The 16,543-nt window shown below is 40.4% G+C and overlaps 1 protein-coding gene across 2 annotated transcripts in view; it reads right to left on the minus strand.

The window, feature by feature from the left end:
- The window catches only part of DCUN1D2 (defective in cullin neddylation 1 domain containing 2), a 50,985-nt gene that overhangs the window by 2,210 nt on the left and 32,232 nt on the right, over positions 1-16,543 (minus strand). For both annotated transcript variants that reach the window (XM_073614554.1, XM_073614555.1), the window contains 4 exons: positions 15,231-15,399; positions 9,086-9,216; positions 6,011-6,093; positions 3,305-3,401 (listed from right to left, as the gene is read on the minus strand). In XM_073614554.1, the coding sequence (XP_073470655.1) occupies positions 3,305-3,401; positions 6,011-6,093; positions 9,086-9,216; positions 15,231-15,399 (480 nt within the window). The remainder of the gene's footprint in view (positions 1-3,304; positions 3,402-6,010; positions 6,094-9,085; positions 9,217-15,230; positions 15,400-16,543) is intronic.

A 16,543-nucleotide genomic window follows, 5' to 3' on the forward strand; every position in this document is an offset into this window, starting at 1 on the left:
TGCTGCTGAGTGGTCCAAAGTCATGTTTTCTGACGAAAGCAAATTTTGCATTTCCTTTGGAAATTGAGGTCCCAGAGTCTGGAGGAAGACAGGAGAGGCACAGGATCCACGTTGCCTGAAGTCTAGTGTAAAGTTTCCACCATCAGTGATGGTTTGGGGTGCCATGTCATCTGCTGGTGTCGGTCCACTCTGTTTCCTGAGATCCAGGGTCAACGCAGCCGTCTACCAGCAAGTTTTAGAGCACTTCATGCTTCCTGCTGCTGACCTGCTCTATGGAGATGGAGATTTCAGGTTCCAACAGGACTTGGCGCCTGCACACAGCGCAAAATCTACCCGTGCCTGGTTTACCGACCATGGTATTTCTGTTCTAAATTGGCCAGCCAACTCCCCTGACCTTAGCCCCATAGAAAATCTGTGGGGTATTGTGAAAAGGAAGATGCAGAATGCCAGACCCAACAACGCAGAAGAGTTGAAGGCCACTATCAGAGCAACCTGGGCTCTCATAACACCTGAGCAGTGCCAGAAACTCATCGACTCCATGCCACGCCGCATTAATGCAGTAATTGAGGCAAAAGGAGCTCCAACCAAGTATTGAGTATTGTACATGCTCATATTTTTCATTTTCATACTTTTCAGTTGGCCAACATTTCTAAAAAATCCCTTTTTTGTATTAGCCTTAAGTAATATTCTAATTTTGTGACACACGGAATTTTGGATTTTCATTTGTTGCCACTTCAAATCATCAAAATTAAATGAAATAAACATTTGAATGCATCAGTCTGTGTGCAATGAATAAATATAATGTACAAGTTACACCTTTTGAATGCAATTACTGAAATAAATCAAGTTTTTCAAAATATTCTAATTTACTGGCTTTTACCTGTATGTGATCTTATACATGGGTATAGCTGCCTCAATCTGTGCTTCCCAGGCTAAAATGGACGGGGAGGAGGAGTCGATCCACTTCATGAGGATCTCTTTTTTAGTGTAATAGAGCAGATAAGAGATAAGCAATTTTAGATGATAAGCTCTTTGCTCGTCGTCAGAAACCCCCAATAGAGCGAGTTCTGGTTTGGCTGGAATGGATATTTGTAAACTAGAATTGATTTCTCCAAATATCGCAGTCCAGTATGTCACTATAATGGGACACTCCCAGAACATGTGGAAAAATGTTCCAATTTGAATCTTACATTTAGGGCACATGGGGTCTTTGTCAGGGAATATACGATGAAGTCTCTGAGGAGTGTAATAGATCCTATGGATAAATTTAACCTGAATTAGTTTGTCTCTAGATGCTATTACTAGCTTGGGGCCATAATCCAAACAGTCCTCCCATCCCTCTTTGTCCAACGATGGAATGTCTGCATGCCATCTGTCCCATAATTTCTCTATCTTAGGAGAGTCCTTGCCTAGGAGTACATTATATAGAGTAGATAGGGGTTTAGAGACATCTCCAGGAGAGAGAAGTTCCTCAATGGGATCAGCTTGAAGTAGGGGTGCTTGTGGAAATTGAGCCCTAGTCGCGTGTCTGAGCTGTAAATATCTAAACCTCATCCATTGGGGTAATTGGAATTTGTTCATTATGTCCGTCAGGGAAATCAACTCCCCTCTGGGCATTATTTGCCCCAGGGTTGTAATACCATATCTAGCCCAAAGCTGTGGGTCCGGGATAGTACGAAAGTGTTTTAGCGCTGGACTCCCCCATAAAGGATGTGCTGGTGATAATTGGCCCGGCTTAAGGTATCTAGCAGCCATCCATACCCTCCACGTTGCTCGAGTGGGTCCAGGAACCCTCAAGTACGCCCCCGGTCCTCGGTAGGGAAAGTTACGAAGGTCGGCAGGCGAGCCCAAACAGTTTGCCTCAAGGCAGACTGCAACGTTAGTTCTGGAGCCCTGGAACCACCAATGGACCGACACCAACATAGCAGCCCAGAAGTAAACCTGGAAATTGGGGAGAGCCAAGCCCCCCAAACAGGCAGGCAACCACAGGGTGGAGCATGCCAACCTGGGGTTTCCACCATTCCAAATAAAAGATCCCACCAGTCGATCAATCTCCTTAATAAATGAAGCAGGGACCCATACCAGGCAATTTCTGAACAAATAGTTAAATTTAGGCAGTCTGATCATCTTAAGGAGGTTGATGCGCCCCAGTAGATTCAGTGGTAAATTAGCCCATGCAGAGCATTTTGTACGTAGAATATTCAAGACAGGGTTTAGATTCTTTATAATGAAGTCGGAGGGATTTTTTGTGATCACTATCCCGAGGTATTTAAACTCCTTCACCCATTGCAAAGGGGAGGAGGGGGGTCCAGATGCAGCTCCATCATCCAGAGGGAACAACACTGATTTCGTCCAGTTGATTTTTATACCTGACAATCCCCCAAAATTATCAAAAATTTGCAGGGCAGCTTGAAGAGAGCGTCATTCAGGTATAAAAGCACGTCACAAGCGTAGAGGGACAGCCGTTCTTCCATCATACCCAACCGCAGGCCCAGGACATCCAGAGCACTCCTGATCAAAATAGCCAAGGGCTCCAGCGCCAGGGCAAACAGGCTGGGGGAGAGCGGGCAGCCCTGCCTCATACCGCGAAACAAATTAAAAGGCTCAGAGACCCAATTATTCGTAGGGACGCGAGCTCTGGGAGCATGGTATAATAGTCGAATGCCATGAATAAACCAAATCCAAATCTATGCAATACAGTCCTGCACAACATTCTAGTGTGAACGGGCCCTAAGGGGGTCAGTGCAAAGTTGCCACCACCAAAAAAAGCAGGTCGCAAACACGGTGCATTTGCCCACACCGAGTTGCATTATTCAAATGTACCATGCAATCAGATTGCAGTGCGTTTTTTTTTTAAATGTTACATTTGGTGCAGTGTGGTGCGATGCGATTTCAGCCCATTTAAAATGAATGAGCTGAAATTGCACTGCACATAACTGCATGTGAATCACACAGGCAACATGCAGCGCAATCCTGTGCGATTGACATGCAGTTCCTAGTGCGAATGGGCCCTAAAGGTAACCTGTGCTGAGAAATTGCAAATGATGATGCTGTTAACCTTCTTCTAAAAGTACTGGCTGTCTGGCAGTCATGGTGCCTGGCTGATTCCAGTATATTATTAGTGAGTCAGAAGTAGGCAGTGAGTGAATTCAGAACTCTTGAACTGCAAAGTTGTACTGGGCTAGTAATTAAAACAAAATAAAACCACAGGATCAGAATTATAGGAACCATTTTAGAAGCATCCATAAACAACAATTCAACTAGATGGGAATGTATGTCATTCCAACAGTTACAAAGGCTATACCTTCTTCATCATAGTTGGACATGTCATCTGCAATCATGTTTCCAAAATCCAACAGGAGGTTCCAGGTATCCTTTGGGATGGATCTTTTATGATGTTCCTGAAACAAATAAATACAACTAAGTAAATATTCACTATACAACATATTTCACAATGGCAGAGAAGCCAACCAGTTGTAAATTCATTCAGTAATGCTATAACAAACATGATCACACCTGCAACTAATCGTAGAGCAGAAAAAAAAAAACTGAACCAAAATTCTATTTCTTCCCACTGTCCAGAAGCGAAAGCAACTGAAAGACATACATAGTATGACAAATATACACCATAAATATGCAGGCATGTGAATCCTACATTTAATGTCAGTAAATGCACAATATAAATTAGTGCCATGTGATCTGATTCTTGTGACAGCTATGCCAACAAGAGTTCCTGCTGTATGTCACTAAACATGGCATAATGTAGATATAGCACCTAATGGTATACATCCAATTCCTTGATGGCTGAGCAGAAAAGAAAAGCGAGTTTTACAGGGAGTCAGAGCTTCTTATATGGATTAACCAAGGTTTTTTGCCTAAGCATCTTTTTTGCTTATTCTTGTTGGTGTGCTGACCTCCCAAGAGTCCTAGCTCATAGTGATCAATAAAGAAGAATGCAAAAAACGTGTGGCTATGGGCAAAAAAAGGTGGGGGTATTGGGGTGGCGTTCTGAGGAGACCTAATGCTCACCAAGGAATGAGGGAGTGGGAGCAGGTACCACCAAAAACTCAATACCAAAAAAAAAAAAAAAATTAATTTTTTTTCTTTATAGGCTGGGGGAGAGGAAATTAAAAAATGGTAACTAATTTTTAGGTGACGGTCCACTTAAGGACTTATTCACACAGCCATTTAAAGGCCAATACACATGAATTCATTCCAAAAAGCTCTCTGCTTTAGAGAGTATCAATGCGTGTTTAATCTCCCATAAAACACAATAAATATCATGGGAAACAGAACTATAACTTTTTTTTTGATGAATCTAAAATCTTATAGACAATTGCTTTCTATTACATGGTATATGGCTCCCCATACATATCAGTGGCAGTGTGCTCTGTAGAACACGTCGGATTTTGAAAGACAGTTCACACATTTGGCAAACTCAGAGTCTGCAGTGCCCCTCTCCTTTCTCCCTGTAAGCCTATGGTTACGTTAAGCTCCTTCCACTAAGAAAAAGTGTGGTAATTCTATCTCCTGTTTGTAGAAACTAACCTAAAGCGGCATTTGTTAATGCTGTAATAATAAAAACAGGATGTGTCATCAACAACAAAATAGTGGATTTTTTTTCCTCCCCAGATTATTCAATTTAACCACTTGCCTCCGGCTCACAGAACTTTTACTGCAAGCGGGCAGCAGCTACAGGCTCAGCGAAGTACTGGCGCGATCCCATAATCCCATAACCATTGTGTCCGGTGGACACAGTGGATCATGGTGCATGGTGTTTCGGTATGATTGGTCATAGCGATCACATGATAAGCAAAACAGTCATGAATTGCCTACTATTGTAATGTTGTAATTGGCCCACAGTTATCACATGGTACCTGGGCCAAACACAGCACCCAGAACCATGTGATTAGCTGTAGCCAATCACAGCTCACAATAGTAAGCAAGCTGTCACGAATGAAAGCCATTCATGACAGCTAAAATGTTTCCTCATAATATCAGTGATTATACAAAAAAAAAAAAAAAATGAATCACACCCCCCCCCCCCCGAGTAGTACAGTGTCACTATGGTGACTCTGACCTACTCTGATGAGAGTAAGGGGAAAAAAAAGCAAAAAAAAGTAAAAAAATAATGGATTCAAAAATTATTATTAATTGTTTTTTTTTTACATATTTTCACCAGTCAGTATCACCACTACACCAGTTAAATGATGATGCTGTACTGCCCTGGTGACATTACATAAAAAATACTTTGGACTGTCTACTTCCAAAAAGGGGTCATTTGGGGGATATTTGTACTGTCCTGGCATTTTAGGGCCTCAAAAATTGAGATAGGCCGTCAGTACATCAGGATTGATACCATTTTCAAAACATATACCATAGTTTGTAGACTCTATAAAACTTTCATACACACTAAATAATATACATTGATTTCGATTATTTTTACCAAAGAAATGTAGCAGACTACATTTTGGCCTAAAATTTATGAAGACAGACTATTAATTTGCAAAATTTGATAACAGAAACTAAGAAAACTCTTTATTTTTCTTTTTAACATTTTTGGTCTTTTTTTGTTTTAATATCAAAAATTTAAAAAAGCCAGTGGTGACTAAATATCACCAAAAGAAATGAATTTGTGTGAAAACAAATTATAAAAATGTAATTTGTGTACAGTGTTGCATGACCAATTGCCAGTTACAGTATCTCAGTGCTGAATAGCAAAAAAATGCTCTGGTCATGAAAGGGGTAAAACATTCCGGAGGTCAAGTGGTTAAAGACAATGATAAAGACTGTCTTGGTTCTGATGTTTCATAATGTTGTGTCAGATACCAGCCTGCAAGCAGTATTCATCTCATTTGATTAACAAATATTAGGCAGCAGCTAAAACCACAAAGCAAAATAATTCACATGAGTGTATACCATACTATATATAGTAGTGCTGTTGTAAAATGAATGAAACATAAAAAATATATATTCTGAGGTATGCACGTTATGCAGATAAAATACTTACCAACAAAAACTTATTCCACAGATCTAAAAATTTGAATCTTCCAGATAATACTAAATTCCAGTATGCAATTGCCATATCCAAATCTAAAAAGTAACAAAGAAAATAATATATATTAAAATATAATATTAATATACCAGACGGCATCTATCCCACATCAAAATAAAAATAAAAGAAAGTACTGCGCTAACTCATTATTAACCTGTGCGAATTACTATTTCCGTGTGTAATTCCACGTATCCCTGTAAATTATACAGTCTATAATATAAGTAAATATTCAATATTAGAAACAATTTAGGAGAACAAGAGAGTATAGGTGGGCTCAAGACTTTATAGGCACAATAATGAAGATAATATATGGTTAAAATATTATTTTTATTTCGAAATTATTATTTAAAAAAAAGAGAGATGAAGGATAAAAAACAGGGTAGGACATACAAAGTTTACAAATTATGCACTCCATACACATTTGGTAGGTTGGTATAGAAAAACAGCGAAACTACAGAACCAACAAGAGACATACAACTTATTGATCTATATAGTTACAGTACATTTCGTTGAACCAAACGCTATGTGATGGTGGCAATCAGATTCTGTATAAGCTCGACATGTTACGCGCCGTATGCGCTTCTTCAGGAGCACAGAGTTAGGATACTGTAATGAATGGTACAATTTGTAAAAGTTCAACATAAATTTGTGTGTATATATAAACTTACATCTAAACAGTATAGAATAATAAAAAGAGGCTGTTTTAAAAACATCAGAGGGGTATCCGTACTGCAATGGTCAGGCGGAGCAGAGGCAATGTGGGGACAAATGTAACATGGTGCAGATCAATAGTAGAAGGGTAGGGTAGGTGGGGGAGTGTAATGTAGACTCCCCCACCTACATTACACTCCCCCACCTACCCTACCCTTCTACTATTGATCTGCACCATGTTACATTCGTCCCCACATTGCTTCTGCTCCGCCTGACCATTGCAGTACGGATACCCCTCTGATGTTTTTAAAACAGCCTCTTTTTATTATTCTATACTGTTTAGATGTAAGTTTATATATACACACAAACTTATGTTGAACTTTTACAAATTGTACCATTCATTACAGTATCCTAACTCTGTGCTCCTGAAGAAGCGCATACGGCGCGTAACATGTCGAGCTTATACAGAATCTGATTGCCACCATCACATAGCGTTTGGTTCAACGAAATGTACTGTAACTATATAGATCAATAAGTTGTATGTCTCTTGTTGGTTCTGTAGTTTTGCTGTTTTTCTATACCAACCTACCAAATGTGTATGGAGTGCATAATTTGTAAACTTTGTATGTCCTACCCTGTTTTTTATCCTTCATCTCTCATTTTTTAAATAATAATTTCGAAATAAAAATAATATTTTAACCATATATTATCTTCATTATTGTGCCTATAAAGTCTTGAGCCCACCTATACTCTCTTGTTCTCCTAAACTACTTCATATAAGACGTGGCACCTGTAACTTATCTCGTATCCGCATGACCACTATGCGATGATACGCTCTTAATCCATTCAATATTAGAAACAAAACAATTATATAAAGGGACAAAACTAATAATCAATAAAGTGACTCTGTACAACAGTATAATACAACGTATAATCTCATATCTGTCATTAAAATAAGACCATTATTTAAGTGCTCAAATTTTCTACACAAAAGTGTTCCAGTGCACTAAAAGTGCTATGTGCAAAGTTCTATGAGGACAAATTTATGTGAAGACATGCGTTGATATAATGAAATATATAAAATCCATCCAAATCCAAAATGGTGATAACAAGCGTGTTCTTGTGTACACTCAGGTGCTCTCCCCTTCAGTGTATGCTCTCCCCTTGGAGCATGTGACCTTGCAGTTAAGCTTGGTCAAAACACGCATATGAACCACCTCTTGGTTCAGTGTTTGTACTGGGATCCTGGGCTGATTGCTGGCATGTTTTTCACATGTATATAATAAAAGAAAGTAGATAGTATAATATTGTTTAAACTATTTGTATTATTAATCATTAACCCCTTTGTTAGGGTACTAACATTTTCTGGGTGCTACAGTGCACCACTCTTTACAGACCAAAGAAAATGCTGTGTCTGCTGAACTGTGACCTTTCCTTGGCGAGACCGATCCACTGTCTCCTGCACCGTCCTGTCCCCTCCCCAACGCGTGTTGATACCGGGAATGTGACGTATCTTCCTCAGGGGGATTGGACGGTTGCTGTGTCAGTCACTATATAGCAGTGGTGGCGAACCTTGGCACCCCAGATGTTTTGGAACTACATTTCCCATTATGCTCAACTACACTGCAGAGTGCATGAGCATCATGGGAAATGTAGTTTTTTTTTTTTTTTATGACAGATGATGATATGAGTTTATACGTTGTATTATACTATTGCACAGAGTCACTTTATTGATTATTAGCTTTGTCACTAGAGCACTTTATATAATTGTTTTTGTTTTTAATATTGAAGATATACTCTAGAGTGTATAATTTACAGGAATACGTGGAAGAACACATGGAAATAGTAATTAGCACAGGTTAATAATAAGTTAGCGCAGCACTTTCTTTTATTTTTATTTCTATTTGCACGGTCATATGGGACGTGATCAGTGCTAGCAGCTTTCTATACAAGAAGTCAATATATGTTTATGGTAGCTCGCAAGATTACTACTGTTTATCTATCCCATATCGCCATTTATTGTTCGCTATTCTCTCTAATGTCCCAGTCCATGAGAATATAGAAAAAGCTCATGTTATGAAACAAGAGGCTGCTGTTATCTGCTGTGTGCCAGACTATCACTTGATTCATCAAGTAGGAACTATGTCAAGAATCATTCGGTTATAAATTTTGCATTGGGGCCCATTAAAGTGAATGGGGTTTTGGATAGAGTGGAAAATGGTTAAGCCCCCCTGCAATGCAGATTCCAGCATCTGCCTGGTGTTTCTAGGGGCCCCATATAACAGCATGACCCTCACAACTCACATGGGGGAGGGTGTAATCTGCCTTTGAGGCATAGATAAGTGCTAACCCGAGGGTAATAAATAAACCCATACCTACCTAACCCTTTTTGTCCAGGATTTTTTGCAAAATTAAATGTAAACTGATAAAAGTCTTTAAATTTAAGCTGATCTTTCAGCTCTTGTTCAAGTCGGGGTAACTGAGCCCTCAGTTTTTCTGTGCTGTCACACCTGAAAATATAAATTTAAAAATAAATATTTGATATTAAAAGCAATACACACTAAATTAAATAACAGTACATGCCACTAATGAAATGCAAGTGGTGCAAAGTAGATGTGCAGTGGGCAGGAGGGTAGTCAATAAGTTTATTCCAGCATTTCTATAGCTATGCAAGCTGCCTGATCGTTCATGCCAACTAAATGTAAGCTGACCTTAGAGCATGCACTTCTAAAAGCATGGCTTTTCCAATGTTATTCTGTATGGAGAAAGTCCCAAGTCTACAAGAAACTTTCTTAGGAATTAGGCTCCTTGATGATAAAAGTACAGCTCCCGAAACAATCGCAAAAGAAAAAAATTTTGCTAGTTTGAGCGATAAGCCCGAATATATTAAATGGAGCTAAGGTGTTCTGGAAATGCATTTATTCATTTAAAAAACAGCAAGCAAGCAAATAAAAGCATTCCTTAGTTATAGAAGAATTCAAGGTATGGATATTTTTACATTTACATTGATCCAGTATATGGGTGGTGCATGGACCAATGTGGGCTCCCCCTAGAAGGTAAAAATCACTGTAGTAGACAGTGATGTTCACTAACTTCCATGTCCTGTGCTGAGTGGCTGCCTTGCTACATTGTGAACACAGGAGATCGCCACTTAACAAAGGCTCCATTCAGAGACTGCTTTGCATCTTCTCAATGAATGCAAATTAGCATTGCATCGATACGAAGCATTTGCATGAGTACCGGTACTCGTGCAAATGCTCCAGTACCTGAGACCGATACTTTCATGTTCAGTTCTTTCAGCTGTCAATGGGATTCCCCCACTGACAGCTGAAATGTAAAAAAAAAAGTAATCAATTATCAGTTGTTAAGGAGCGTGTCCGCCGCTGCCGTCTCCTTAACAACCTATGGCTCATTCAGCTGTCAGTGGGGTTCCCCTGTTGACAGCTGAAGTGTAAATGAAGTCCCAGCAATTGGAGCTGTCAAAAAAAAAAAAAGCAGACTGGCAATGTTTATCAACAACATTGCTCAGCTGCTGAAAAGGAAAGATAAATCGAAACATTGTTTCTTTTTGTATCTTTTGTTTTATTCATCTATAGATCAAAGTGATAAACTATTAAATGTTTCTCTGTTTAACCTTTTAATAACCCTTAATTTACTCAAATCAGCCTTAATTAAAGCGTAGTTCCACCCAAAAATAGAACTTCCGCTTTAAGAAAAGGTGTGCTCCCCTGACATGCCACGCTTGGCATATCATTTTTTTTTTTTTGGAGGGGGGCGGGTGGTGGTGGTGCGGAAACTCTCCAGCTCCCACATCCTCCCGGGGCAACGCAGCGCCAGAAGTAGGTTCACCTCTACCCCCTCCCTCTCGGCAATCATCTGGGACACGTCACAGGTCCCAGATGATTGCCTGGCCAGTCACAGCACACAGTGCGTGCCAGGCTGTGAAGCCACAGCCGGGCGCCCACAGTGACCATGCCGGCGCCGGAGAGAGGAGGGGGAGACGAGCGGGGCTTCGTTCCCCCAAATCGCTGGACCCTGGGACAGGTAAGTGTCTGATTATTAAAAGTCAGCAGCTGCAGTTTTTGTAGCTGGTGACTTTTATTTTTTTTTTAAGTCGGAACTCAGCTTTAACTCCTTATTCTCCTTCTCCATTTAATTCCTATTTTCCTGCTGATTTTTTTTTTTGTTCACTTCTATTTTATAAACTCTTAATAATTAAAAACTTTTTTGTTTGCTTTGTTCTTTACTATTTTTACACCTTTAACATATACTTACATGCTTCACATTGAAAAAAGTACAAAAAAAAAAACATTTATTTAATTTGTAAGTAACTTTTCAATGCTTTGTACCATTGCTGTCTGCTAAAGTGTACACAAAACAGTTGCGGTAGGTATTGGTAACTGGTATCGGCGAGCACTAAAAACAAAAAAAGAAGTATCATACTCGTAAAAAAAATATCGGTGCATCCCTAATGCAAAAAATTCTCTATTTGGATGAGGTGGAGAGTGTGATGTCACCGCCCTGCCTCCCCACTTGCCCAATTAGAGAATGCTTTGCATTCACTGAGAGAATGCACCTGTGTTGAGTGGTGACCTCCTGTGTTCACAATGTAGCAGGGCAGCCACTCAGCACAGAACCCAAAAGCAAGTGGAGATCACTGGATTAGTGGTGTCTACTATTATGATCTTCAGCTTCTAGAGAGAGCCTACAGGTATGGTATATTCATAGTTACATTCGTCTAAGCTGGACCAATGCAACTATTCAAATATATTCATACCTGGTATTATTCTTTTAGTTAAATATATAAATCTTTAAAAGTGTTAAAATCATTTTTCTATTAAGGAATATAATTATCTGAAAACTGCTAGGTGAACGTTAAAGCTGAACTCCAAGCATAAACATTTAATGCTGTTGTGTGATATTCAAAAAGAAATGTATTTTTCCATACCACTAGATAAGCATCTGTCATCCCTTCCACAACAGTTTGGAAGAGGGAGGGGAAGTATACAGCAGCTAACCAGGCTCTGCTGTGTGCACATGTGCTCAAAGATAACACAATGCTATGAGGGAAAAACAGTTTTCAAAGCACCTTCACTATCTAATCAACAGGCTGTGAGTAGGAAGGTGACACAACTGTATTCCATAAAGCCTTACACAGTGCAAATTTCTTCCCTGCAACCGTGGGTTGCAGGAAAGAATTTTGCTGTATTCCCCTATCAACACAGACAGCGCTGAATCAGCAATTGTCTTCTCCCGGCGGACAGGACAGTGATTATCGCTAGCAGCTAGTGATAATCGCAAGAGATAACTACTGAACCAGCCGAGTTTCTAACCGGCCTAAATTTAGCAAAAATAAAAAACTGAAGATTCAGCACAAGTGATTTAACGTACAGTTACTATGATATGTCCCTTTTGTTGATTATTTTTCTTTTAGAAGAAATCTTTCTTCATCCTGTAAACTTCTGGTGCAGCAGCCATTATTACAATTAAAGGGCTGCCAGGAGGTCTCATCAAGAGGGCCTGCCTTTCCTGCAGGATCTGCCATTCATAGAAGCTGTACTACAGCTCCTATGACTAAAACAGGATCTGTGAATGGGGACAGATGGGTGATTGATAACTCCGCCCCCTCCATTAACAGATTATGTGTCATTTATTGGAGCTGTAGTACAGCTTCTATGAATGGTGGATCTGGCAGGAAAGGGCAGACATAGGCTCTTATGTTTTTAATTCAATCTAAACTTAGGCCTTAACAGAGAATGTGGTGTCTGTCTTGACTGTGAGGTCTGGCAAAAGTGTATGAAGCACACACACTGCTGGACAGAATTACATGTGTACAGTATCTCACAAAAGTGAGTACACCCCTCACATTTTTGTAAATATTTTATTATATCTTTTCATGTGACAACATTGAAGAAATGACACCTTGCTACAATGCCAAGAGTCCATACGGCAGTTTAACAGGACAGGTTCCACTCAGAACAGGCCTTTCCATGTTCGACCAAAGAGGTTGAGTGCACGTGCTCAGCGTCATATCCACAGTTTGTCTTTGGGAAATAGACATATGAGTGCTGCCAGCATTGCTGCAGAGGTTGAAGGGGTGGGGGGGGGGTCAGCCTGTCAGCGCTTGGACCATACGCCGCACACTGCATCAAATTGGTCTGCATGGCTGTTGTCCCAGAAGGAAGCCTGTTCTAAAGAAGACAAGCAGACTAAGAACATGGATTACTGGAATCATGTACTGTGGTTGGAAGAGACCAAGATAAATTTATTTGGTACAGATGGTGTCAAGTGTGTGTGGCGGCAACCAGGTGAGGAGTACAAAGACAAGTGTGTCTTGCCTACAGTCAAGCATGGTGGTGGGAGTGTCATGATCTGGGGCTGCATGAGTGCTGCCGGCACTGGGGAGCTACAATTCATTGAGGGAACCATGAATGCCAACATGTACGGTGACATACTGAAGCAGAGCATGATCCCCTGCCTCCGGAGACTGGGCTGCAGGGCAGTATTCCAACATGATAACGTCCCCAAACACACCTCCAAGACTACCACTGCTTTGCTAAAGAAGCTGAGGGTAAAGGTGTGTTGAGTTATTTTGAGGGGACAGCAAATTTACACTGTTATACAAGCTGTACACTCATTACTTTACATTGTAGGAAAGTGTCATTTCTTCAGTGTTGTCACATGAAAAGATATAATAAAATATTTACAAAAATGTGAGGGGTTTACTCACTGTTGTGAGATACTGTATGTAGTCTGTGTATTTCGCTGTGTTGTCAACCGTTTTTGTCCCTTTTGGGCTGTTAAAAATACCATTGAAAGTGTTTTCCTATATCTGTTCTATAAGTGTAAGAAAATTCTTTTGATGTTGCCAGAAATCATGTGAACTGATAACAGTTAGAAGAGGTAAGATGACAGGAAGTTATCAGTTAGCAGTGTTTCAAGCTATCTCTTTAGATTAAGCCGACCATAGATGGTTCGAATCTAGGACGGTTCAGCAGAAACTGGCTGAGATTTGAACCATGTATGGGTAGGCTGAATGTACTCAAGTTGCCTGATCGATCAACTTGGGTACAACCAGCCTGTCGGATTTTACATGCGATAATCGCTAGCTGCTGGTATAGCCACTAGCAATAATCACTGTGTTCTCCCAGTGGGGAGGGCCTCCCCCGCCGGGAGAACACAATAGCTTGGCGGGAGGGTTTCCCCTGTCAACCCATGGTTGTAGAAAAGAAATTCGCTCCGTCTATGGCCAGCCTTAGTGAACACCTCCTCATTAGATACAATGAGAGTGGGATGCAGTCTGCAGTCCTGTTCTAGGGTGACAACAGCGCTTCTTCATAGATACAGAACCGTAAGTGAGCATTTGTTACTCTAGCTTGTTACTGGAAGTAACCAGGTCGAAAATAATGGAAAAAGGCTTTATAATTTGTAAAAAACGTCAAAAAAAAAAAAAAAAAAGAAAGCTAACCACAGCCACAACATCTAAGGACTGGTAAGCTGTTCTATATAAAAGGTTTCTTCTTGGGTTTAGATACTCATTAAGACTAGGTTCACATCTATGCGACTCTGCAAGCTGCGTTTTTACAAGCACGGCTGTGCCTAGGTTTCATACAGCAAAAAGATTCCTGCACCTCTTTTAAAAGGCAGCCAGAGAGAAATTGCAAGGAGCTTTTGCACCATGCGTTTTCCTGTAACTGAAAACACGCTGCAGTTTCAGATGCATGGGGGTACCATGAGGAATAAATGGCAACCTCATGAGTCTGCAAGGGGGCAGCACGGTTTGGCTGCGGGAATAGGTGCAATTTACCCACTATCCCGCATCTGCAACCACCTGCACAAGTGTGAACTGAGTCTAACAAAACAAAAATTGCTTCTGCTAATTTATAGCAAAGCAAGGGACATATCGCTTAAAGTGATATAAAAAGGCAGATTTTCTTTTAAATATCAAAGTGTCATACTTACCTGCCTTGTGCAGTGGTCTTGCACAGAGCAGTCCCAATCCTCCTTTTCTCGGCTACCCCTTCGGCACTCCTGTTCCCTCCCTCCTGTCGAGTGCCCCCACAGCAAGCAGCTTGCAATGGGGGCACCCAAGCAGGCTTGGCCCGAGCTGCTGCTCTGCGTGTCCATTCACACACAGAGCCATGGCTCGGTCCCGGCCCCTCTCTTTCCTCATTGGCTCACTGGCTGTGATGGACAGCAGCGGGAGCCAAAGGCCCCCACTGCTGTCTCAGCCAACGAGGAGGGAGAGTCCCCGGAGACCCAAGGCTCTCGTGCACATAGCTGGATTGCACCGAAAAGGTTTTTACCTTTATACATAGAATGCATGAAGGTAAAAAAACTTGAGCCTTTACAACCACTTTAACCATGTCTGCAATTATATATAGTGAATAATTCACTACAGTATTTTTAACTATTATAAGGACGAGTAATACAATATGCTTATTTTTTCCTGACACTTTAAATGCTGCAATACAAGGCAATCTCAAACTATGGTTGTTGTTGGGTGGACTATGGGCATACATACCCAAGCTCTGTCATGCCATCAATAAACTCCTTTTTACTAAATTCACATTGTGTAGCTGCTCGGAACTTCCATGCGATGACTAATACACTGGTACTGGCTGGATCCAAATGTAAATCATCGCAGAACAACTGGATTCCATCTATTCCTATTTTATTTTCATCTTGTGGATCTGCAATTTTTCAAAGAAAAACAAAAAAAGAAAGCATATTATTTTACAGAGCACACTGTATTTTCTGAAAATCAACAGGTTATACAATACTTGGGTTATGTAAACCTGCGTAACAATTCCTAACCAATGGTTATACTGGGATTTCCTTTGTAATATGCACGAACAGTAAAGAAAATGTTGGACACTTAACTAGCTCCTAATCTGTATATTGCTACCACCATCACGCCAAGATTTTGCATCACAAAATGCATCACCTCCTCTCATGCTCGCCTTTGGGACTTTTCCAGAGCCTCTCCAATCCTATGGAACTCCTTACCCCAATCTGTTCGATTATCTCCTACTCTATTAGCTTTTAGACGATCCCTGAAAACCCTTCCCTCCAGAGAAGCCTGCCCTACCCCACCTAACAACTGTATTTTAATTTTCTTCATCTGATCGTCCCCCACAGCTATTACCTTTTGTTCCACTTGACCCTCCCTCCTAGACTGTAAGCTCTAACGAGCAGGGCCCTCTCATTCCTCCTGTATTTATTTGTAATGTAACAGTACTGTCTGCCTTCATGTTGAAAAGTGCTGTGCAAACTGTTGGCGCTATTTAAATCCAGTATAATAATAATAATGTTTATTTCAGGCGCATTTGTCATGCAGTATTGTGCTTGTTTTCAGGGGAAAGAGATCACCTCCTGCAATAAAATGCATGTAAAACACACATGTATTTTGTGTTCATGCATGTTATGTGCAATGTTGAATTTGATTAATTGCACCAAAAAGACTAAAGTTTGAGGGGGTCTAAAGCGCAGAACCCTATTGAAATACTGTGTGATCCACTGTAAAAGGAAATTAAACTTGCTGGGTATGCAAGGTGGAAATCACAAGATTTTCTGAACAGGATTACAAACATTTAAACCTCTATTTTACAGATCTAATGACCAGTGATCACACTGGCTACAGCTGAATGTACAAAACTGCTTCAGGAAGTCAGGGCCATAACTTCACATATCTTTCCTAATGTACACGCGAACATTAACACGCACATTTGATTTGGTAACAAGCGAACAGACTTAATTTAATAACAACATGCATAGAGAAAATATGGTCAGTGACACATGGCAAATAAATAGATGCAGTGAAATGTCAAGGTATCT

Source organism: Aquarana catesbeiana, linkage group LG02 (assembly GCF_042186555.1).
Source record: "Aquarana catesbeiana isolate 2022-GZ linkage group LG02, ASM4218655v1, whole genome shotgun sequence".
Lineage (NCBI taxonomy): Eukaryota > Metazoa > Chordata > Amphibia > Anura > Ranidae > Aquarana > Aquarana catesbeiana.